The 8,990-nt window shown below is 42.5% G+C and overlaps 1 protein-coding gene across 3 annotated transcripts; it reads left to right on the top strand.

Moving 5' to 3' along the window:
- Positions 1-165: 165 nt before the first annotated feature.
- tekt2 (tektin 2 (testicular)) lies at positions 166-7,049 on the top strand. 3 transcript variants are annotated; one of them, XM_066717143.1, is made up of 10 exons: positions 166-430; positions 1,657-1,877; positions 2,267-2,392; positions 2,644-2,849; positions 3,080-3,223; positions 3,381-3,495; positions 4,035-4,142; positions 5,254-5,397; positions 5,653-5,732; positions 6,140-7,049. In XM_066717143.1, the coding sequence occupies exons 2-10, from the start codon at positions 1,722-1,724 to the stop codon at positions 6,330-6,332; spliced, it is 1,272 nt and encodes a 423-aa protein (XP_066573240.1). In that variant the 5' UTR covers positions 166-430; positions 1,657-1,721; the 3' UTR covers positions 6,333-7,049. The 3 variants fall into 3 exon arrangements, with proteins under 3 accessions (XP_066573240.1, XP_066573239.1, XP_066573238.1); XM_066717142.1 differs by having other exon boundaries at positions 1,604-1,877; XM_066717141.1 differs by having other exon boundaries at positions 167-430; positions 1,674-1,877.
- Positions 7,050-8,990: the final 1,941 nt, after the last annotated feature.

Genomic DNA, 8,990 nt, shown 5'->3' with positions numbered 1-8,990 from the left:
CAGTGGACGTGTTGATTGGGTCTTGTGCAGAAAGGGGTTATTCATCACTATGAATTAGGGACAGGTTTGATTCAGACTGCTTGTCCCTAACTGGGAACACCCAAAATGTGTTCTATTTTGTCTGCTAAAATTACTTTTATAACTATAAAAATAATGACGGTATAGTACAATGTATTCAGTATTGGCTGTATTTAACTGAACTATTTTAGAGAAGGTTAAATGTCTGATTTATGGACGTATATTTCAGGACTCCAATAAGGGAATCACGTTTCATTGTTGTGTGTACGGTTGCCATGGCAGATCAATGTATCTTTTCTGCTGATTGGCTGCTGTTGAAGTCGTCGCTTGGAGACGGACAGTTTGGCTGGAGACTTGCAGACACTGCGAGCGCATCGAACTCCAGCGGCGACCTCGAATTCCCGAGCCTTCGGTAAGAACCATGCGGGCTTCATGCAATCGTATTTATTTAATTGCAAGAATTTAGAAATGAAATACTGACGACCAAGCTGAATGCACGCACTCCTGAGCCGATAGACCATCAGCGGTTTAGCATTTTTGAAGTCCCTTAAAAATGCGCCGCATAATTTATATCATCAGACTTAATTCACCTGACAAACCTCCGATGAACTGCGTCATTACTTGATTTACCATTTCTTAATAAAAACAAAACAAAAACGAATTGGTAGTAGTAAATAGATTTTAAAGTATCTGAAAATGTACCTTGTTTATAGTTGTGTATTGTAATATGAGGGTTATCGGTGCTTTTAGGTTAGTTTGTCCATTATAAGATACTGTACTGTGTTGTGATGTACTGTACAACAGCATAATGTCACAAATACAACCCCAACCATATTACTATACACAAACCCATATGGCCTTAATTTCTCCGGGATGTGTGTGAACGCTTGAGACTCTCCCGGTGTCTGCTCTCCAATTCGGAGGAAATCCCATATGCCACCAAAGCGATTACACTACATTTTTCTGTCGTAGGAGATAAAACTGCTCGCCTCAACTTTGAGACTGGCATTATTTGAAATTTGTAATAATTTATAAATCAATCATTTGGACGATATCAGGTTAAAACCACGAACATTTTTTTTTTATAAAATTGGTATCTGTACGGAGTTTCGTATCTAAAGCAAAAGCTGTGGGAGGAGTACGTGATTGAACGAACGGAATAATAATAATAGTTAAATATTAATTCTCCCCACTTGTCTCGCCTTAAAAATGTAAATGTATTATTATATCTGAGTGTGTGTGTATACATGTGTGGTGTGAACTGCTCTGTAAACACAGAGGCTCAGTGTGTGCAATGTATTTGTCCAGTTTCTGACCTGGGCTGACAGCTCTTTGTGTATATGTAACTGTCTCTGTGCTGAGGGTGAGACCTTTCAGGGTTTTAAAAGAGTCCTGAAAAATTGTTCTGTTTCTTCATTGCAATAGAATATGTCCGAACCTAATGACCTGGTCACACAAACTGCAACGCTTCCCCACACTCTCCTTGTAAGGAGGCACAAATTGAATAGCAGCTCTGTGAACTGAAGAGGGAGACGGCCGTTTGAGTGCTTGTTATTGACCAATTGGCTATTGACTGACTTAACAGATTGGGGGAGTGATTGTTCACAGACTGATGAGAGAGCGGTTGCTGAGTTACAGGTGTGTGCTGTTTGTAGCAGAAATACGGCACTCTGGGTCCATAACACTGTCCTGCTGCAACCCACATGGCCACTCTGAGTGTAAAGCCCGGACAGCGCTTCAGCGTGCCTGACTGGCAGACCAACAGCCAACTACTCTCCAGCACCGCTGAGAACCAGCGAAGTATATCGCATCAAATACGGCAAGAGGGACGGGCACTACGCACTGAGACCACCAATCAGGTACACTGCAGTGAGCGGGTATTGCACCAGCAATGTTGTGTGGTGTCCAACAGCGTGTTGCAGTGCGATTTTCCCTGTGCTCCAGACAGCAGTGCTGAATTTGTGTGAGGCTATGCTGGATGTGACAGGGCTGTATGAACTGGGCATTGACAGGGGGCTGAGGACAGTGGCTTCAGGACCAGCTGGCTGAGTGGGGCTTGGTCTGGGCTGAGCACCAGGTTCTGCCAGGCGGCATTGTGATGTGAGATCAGATCATTCTGCTGCAGACGAACCCACTATGTTTATGGTGTTGTGTGAGTGTTATAGGAGGGTGTTGGCCTAGCTCTTGGTGTTGGTGGGTGTTACTTTTTTCTCTCTGTTCTCTGTGTGCCACTATCCCTCTCTGTCAGACGCTCTGGGATCAGCAGGATACTTGCTCTCGGCTGTATGAACGGGCGCAGGATGTGGCGCGCTGGAAGGATGCTCTGGAGGCCAGTCGAAAGGAAGTGGACACAGAGATAGAGGCCCTCTCTGAGGTGAGTCCCACAGGCACTCACAGGACGCTCATGCAGGCAGCAGTATTTTCATTGCAACAGTAAATAAAGAACATATTCAGTTAAGTGATCTCTGGTAGTGTAGTGTATGGTGTAGTAATGTATCACAGTGTGAATGTAGTGTGTAGTGAAGTGCAGTGTCACTTTATCACTGCTGTGTGTGGTGTAGTACAGTGTTAGTCTAGTGTGCAGTCTCAGTGTGCTGAGGAGGCGGTCTGCGTTGTGCTCTGCAGGTGAAGGAGGATGCAGAGAGGGCGCTGGCTGCCATGACAGTCCCTCTGGAAGTCGCAGTCGAGTGTCTGACCCTGAGAGACGGTCGGCGTGGGAATGAGCTGCTGAGGGACCCTGTGGAGGCGGAGCTGAAGAAGGAGGTGGAGGTGACTGAGGGGACACAGCAAGCACTGCAGCAAAAAGTCAGCCAGGCCTTTGCGCAGCTGTGGTGAGAGAGAGAAAGAGAGATATTGTGTGTATTGTGTTAATTGTGTTCACTGTGTATTGGGTGCAGTGTTTGTATTGTATACAATGTGTATTGTGTGGTGGGTACAGTGTGTATATTGTGTAGTGGGTGTATTGTGTGTTGGATGCAGTTTGTGTATCATGTGTGGTTCCCCTGTATGTATTGTGTGATGGGTGCTGTATATGCAGCATTGTAAAGGTTCCTCTGTGCAGTTTACTGCAGGAAGCGTGGCAGCAGCTGACCTTTGACCTGCAGAACAAGGCAGAGGCCCTTGAGGTGGAGCAGAGCTGCCTGTCACTCACTGAGACATCCCCCCACATCTCCCTGAAGCCAAACCCCCTCCGTGTCCCCAGTGGGTAAGTCACAACATTACCCACACTGCACAGTCCAGACCACTCTCCAATCCCAACTGCACTCTCCACCTCTCACCACACCACAGTGCACTACACAACACACACCTCTGTACACCATTCCCCCCTCTCCACTCCTGATGTTTGTGTTTACTTTTTGCAGTTCCACATCCCCCCAGCAGTGGGAGCAGTTCAGCCAGTACAGTCGCAGTCGTGCGCAGGAGGAGGTGCGAGCGGCTGCACGGCTCCGTGAGACAATGCGCATTAGCATCGCCCAGGTCAGAGGTCTGGGGTTGAGGTTTGGGAGTTAGAGGGGGCACAATAGTGATCTGCAGCCTGAGAATCAATCTGCGTCTGAATCTCAACCTACCCACCAATAATGCCTGATGAACACTACTGCCCAGAGGGGAACAGTCTGAAGAAATGTCTATCTGTTTTACATTTTTCTAGTTGATATCATGTGAAGCAGGTTCACTTCCTCTGTCTTTTTGAAATCACGATTGATTACTGATCTGGCTCTGGGATGGGGCAAAATCAGTAAGACTGAATTGGAGACAGAATTTGAGATCAGCCGAGTGCCGATTTGTTTTTAGTACTGTGCAACTTGGCTCAACATCCAGCTTGGAGCCCTGATCGGATCCATTCAGTACTACTTGCCCCTGCTCATTCAAAGTGGCTCAGACTCAGACTGACTCAGACTCAGTCACTCAACCAGTATGAGACAGTCAGAGACAGTTTGAGTGAGGCCTAGTGACTTAGCCTGAGCCATTCTAAGAGAGTTTTGATCACTCTCCTTTCCTGTGCCTCCTCTCCACAGGTTCTGAACGAGTTAGAGGCCCAGCGTGTAACTACAGACTTTGCCCTCCGGAAACAAAGTCACGAGCTGGAGAGAGCCCGAGGCGAGCTCCTGTGGCAGCATAAGACGGTGAGTGTACTGTTCCCAGACATGGCCTCTCAGCCCATCACCATCACCTGTTCTCCCTCGGTCTGTCTGTCTTGTAACACTTCTCAGGACTTTTCAGTGTGAATTGACAGAGATTACTTTCAGTTCCGATGTATTCGATAGTCCTTGGACAACAACAAAAATGTGCAACTTGACAGTAACAAAAGGTTCACTCTTAGATATCTTAGATACCATTTTCCTGCTGTAGAAATTGCTCTCACATTTATTGTTCATTCATGTTTTTTCAGAAAGGTTTATTTTTAACACATCAATTTATTCAATTACCATTCATACTTTTCATCATTTTTTTTTTCTAATTAGTCAAAGCGCAGTTTGTTGATATCTTCATTGTGAATTGGATGACTATAATAAGGGAGGCTGTAGAGACATTTAAAATATACATGTTGAATTTCAACTGAAAAAAACAAGTTGCAGAAAGCGCATGGCCCTATCATTAGTGATGTGTATTTATTAGTCAAGTACTATATAGTGTTTGTTCCTCTCCCTGTGTGTAACACTGAGACTTTTTTTCAGGCACTATGAAGAAACATATACATACATTGATTGTTATTGTTATTATTGTTACGGTTATTATTATTGTTATTGTATGTTAGTTATTAGACTCTTGCAGTTTGGGCAAGAGGACCGCAAAGCTGAGCGAAATGAAATCTCATATACAATAAGAGACACCCTTCATACATTTGATGTATTACTATAAATCACATCAGGATTAGACACACAAATATCTATATAGATTTCTCTATTCCTCTCCACTGTAACTGATCTTCAGTATCTGATCTGTGTTGTGTTTTCATGCTGGTGAAACGTAATGAAACTATTAAAAACAAATGTGCATTCTGTGAAACTGGCACCACTTGTGTTAAGTGTTTGAATAGTTGATGGAAACATAATCATTTTAAAATCCTGATAATTCTATGAAGGGGATGACATTTATACAAAAGAGTTATAGGGATTGTTGGAAATGCTGCTCTGTGATTGGCTGATTTCATATATGTGATTCATAATTATTATTGGTATTATTACTATTACTCTTGTTACTATTATTATTGTTATTACTGTTATTATTATTAAGACCCAGGAGGAGGTGGAGGAGCTGGAGCAGGATATCCGCAGGCTGGAAGACGACCTGCGTGCCAAAACTGGGCCCCTGAAACTGGCCCATACCCGGCTGGAGATCAGAACCACTCGACCTAGTGTGGAGCTCTGCCGAGACCAGGTACACTGTCACTGTCCCTGCACCGGTTAGCACAGACTCACTGCCTGCAGTAGCCCTCAGGCCGCCTGCTCCACCTGAGGGGGGTTTAGCAGTGGGGTCACATTTTGAGGTGCTGAAGAGGAAACAGACTGATGCTCAATTTCCTAGTCAGACTGCTGTGTCCAGCTGCCTATTCCAGAACTGCTTTACCCACTGACTCTGTGTGTGTCTGTGTGTGTGTGTGTGTGTGTGTGTGTCTCTCTTTGTGTTGTACAGGTGCAGTATGGACTGGTAGATGAGGTCAAGCAGCTAGAAGCCACAATAGCTGTACTGAAGCAGAAACTGGCCCAGTCTCAGTGAGTGCCTCTCTCTTCGCTCCCTAGATCCCTAGCCTCTCTCCTCTCCTCTCCCTGGACCCATAGCCTTTCTCCCCCCTCTCTGTGTCTCTGGCACAGCACCTCAGCTCCCTCTTCAGTGGAAAGCCTCCTGGTCCTGCCACAGACAGCTGACTGGTTGGTACACTTTGTATAAGCTGGGCCTTTTGTCTTGTACTCTGAGTAACTGATCTCTTGGGTAGTTTAACAGTGAAAAATAATTGTAATATCTACCTCCCCTGCTAATAAGTGTGGAGCTGCAGGCTTCCAACTAATATTCAAAAACTCTGTTTAAATTAAAGAAAGAAAACAACACAAATAAGTAAATCAATAATAAAACCCTGCCCCTCGCCCTGGTGTCTCCTGTGCCTTGCGGGGCTGTCTCTTAGGCGTGCGCTCCAGGCCCTGCAGCAGCAACTGTCCCACATTGTTGAGGATCTGTCCCGCAAGACTGACGCTCTGTCCCTGGAGAGACGCAGCCTAGAGGTGCGTGGTAGGCTAGCCACCCCTCCCAAGAGGCTGCAAGAGAGTGCTGCCCCCCACATCAGCTCCACCAGGGCCAGCTGTCTGGAGCTACTCTGAATACCTCAAACTCCCCTCCTTCCCAACAACACATACATACACACACACTGAAACAAACTGCACACACTGTGGACACTCACACTGTAAAAACATGCAGACTTGTCTGTTCACAATATGTACACTCTCATGCAAGGCGCGTTTACACTGCCATTTAAAATCCAGGTCAAATGCTTCTGTAGCATTTGATCCTGCTCAGAAATGGCAGTGTAAACGCTCGACCGGCTCAAGTTCCAGCATGCACTCTGACTGCATTCATTTGTTTTAAAGAGAACACTTCCCTACTTCCCGTATTATGAATAAAATATTGTTAAAATGAACACTAAATGTCATGTTATTTTATGTTAGCAAAAATATAAGATAAGTGTGTTGGTATTATTATTATTATTACTCAATTTCTTAGCAGACACCCTTATCCAGGGTGACTTACAATTGTTACTAGATATCACATTATTTTTTACATTTACTCATTTATACAGCTGGGCATTTACTGGAGCAATCTAGGTAAACTACCTTGCTCAGGGGTATAACAGCAGTGCCCCCACCTGGGATTGAACCCACAACCCTGTGCTCCAGAGTCCAGACTACTAAATACTGCTACTCCACACTACTGCCCTTGTTAGACTAATTCATACATCTCCCACTGCACTCAGTGTACACACTGCACACATTGTAGCCCTGATCTCTGACTATCTGAAAACAATAAAACTCTCAGAACAACTTTTTGAGTTTTTTTTTCTTTACAGCAACCAGTGTGTCTAACCCCTTAAGACCTTGTTATCATTACAATGCTTTTGTAGAAGTTAACACCCCTTATATCCTCAAGTTCATTTTATTGACAACCAATGAAATGGTAGTATAGCTCATCTTGTTGTAATTTGAAAAACATGTATTCACATTTATAGATATTGGTTGCAAGAGTTAATAGTTTTAATACAATATTTAAAGATGGAACTTATTAAACATTAATATCAGATGTTTGATTGCAAGTTTTTTTACAGGATTTTATCAAATATTGCTGTCCATTACAATGGACAGTAGGATATTGCATTCAGTTCTCCAGTACTGATGAATTACCGTACTACTATAAAAACTACATCAGAACAAGAAAATTTGTTGATAATAAATATAAAATAAAAAAAATAAAATAATAAAATAATAATAAAATAAAATAATCAGGAATAAAATAACCTCACACTGTACCAAATCTATAGTGCTGTCAAATGACCTCATACTTACTGTAACTATAGTGCAGCCTATTGACCTCACACTGTACAGTAACTATTCTGCAGTCTAATGATCTCACACTGTACAGTAACTAAAATGCAGTCTAATGATCTCACACCGTACCGTAACTATAGTGCAGTCTAATGATCTCACACTGTACAGTAACTATAGTGCAGTCTAATTATCTCACACTGTACAGTAACTGAAGTGCACTCTAATGACTTCACACTGTAGAGTAACTATAGTGCAGTGTAATGACCTCACATTGTACCATAACTATAGTGCTGTCAAATTACATTCAGGATTTTCATTATGATGTAACTAATCTACAGTATAAATTCACGATGTTTACTTAGCTTATATTCCTATGGCTTTCAAAGCTGTGATGGGTTGTTAATCTAAGTCCATTTCTCAATTAAATCCCAGATATTGTTAATTAAACTATACTTTTTATCAGTGATATATTTTAGTTATTTGAACACTGATTCAGCCCATAGAAAATTGTAGTGATCCCAGTGATATGAGCACCCTTTGGCCAAAGGCTGGATACCAAACCGCTCCCTCATTACCTTCCCTTGTGGGGCAGATGTACAGGTAGTGGACAGAAACATTTAATCACCTGGGTAAACAAAGGACACCAATTATATTGAAATACTGTTTTATTGTGTGTAGTATTTTACATTACTTAAAAAAATACAATTCAAATTTGTAATACTTATGATTAAAAACTTTTAAAATCAATTCTTAAAATCACTTAAATTTTTTAAAATCTTTGTGATTTAACGAAAAACAAAATAATTAACTTCAAATAAACATGTGCACAAAACAACAAAACAAACGAGATTAAAGCAAAACTGCTCACCAACATAAAAGTCAAATACATTGAAAATAACTGAAAATGCATTGGACAAAATAAAGAAACAATTAAAAAGGTAAAAATAAAAAACAAACAAAAAAAGTCCAATGCATTTTAAATTAAACCCAAAACGGTCAATGTATTTGACAACAAAATATAACAAAACTATATCAAAAAAACCCTGAACAATGTGAATTAAAAACAACTAAATCTTTAAAAACACTTAAGATTCGTTTTTTTTTTTTAAATCTTTTTAAAAACAATCAGCCGTAAAATCTTTAAAAGATCTTGGACTCGGGCTCCAGCAGGGGGAACTGACCGTCCCCGGAGGTGGGTCCCATCATGGGATCCTGAGCTCCCCCAGATCTTGTATACGCCAGTTCTTGTAGGCTTCCTCCTTGCCCCTCTGATGGACCTCCAGATTGACATAGTCTCTTACAAACACCATGCCCCTCCGCGCGATGACGATCGGGTCCAGCTCCTGCTTATTGAACAAACAGATGTTCCGTCCCTCCCACAGTGCCTGCTTCACTGCGCAGACGACACTCCACCAGCACCTCAGGGTAGATGATGATAAT

This window comes from Amia ocellicauda, chromosome 11, assembly GCF_036373705.1.
Source record: "Amia ocellicauda isolate fAmiCal2 chromosome 11, fAmiCal2.hap1, whole genome shotgun sequence".
Lineage (NCBI taxonomy): Eukaryota > Metazoa > Chordata > Actinopteri > Amiiformes > Amiidae > Amia > Amia ocellicauda.
Note: the sequence above shows the minus strand (reverse complement) of the source record. Positions and strands in the feature narration are given on the sequence as shown.

Excerpts from the sequence above, each read along its gene's own strand:
- tekt2 (XM_066717143.1), top strand. The coding sequence starts at position 1,722 with ATGGCCACTCTGAGTGTAAAGCCCGGACAGCGCTTCAGCGTGCCTGAC. Across the intron at positions 2,850-3,079 it reads CAGGCCTTTGCGCAGCTGTG|TTTACTGCAGGAAGCGTGGC; the intron begins GTGAGAGAGAGA and ends TCCTCTGTGCAG. Across the intron at positions 5,733-6,139 it reads CAGAAACTGGCCCAGTCTCA|GCGTGCGCTCCAGGCCCTGC; the intron begins GTGAGTGCCTCT and ends GCTGTCTCTTAG.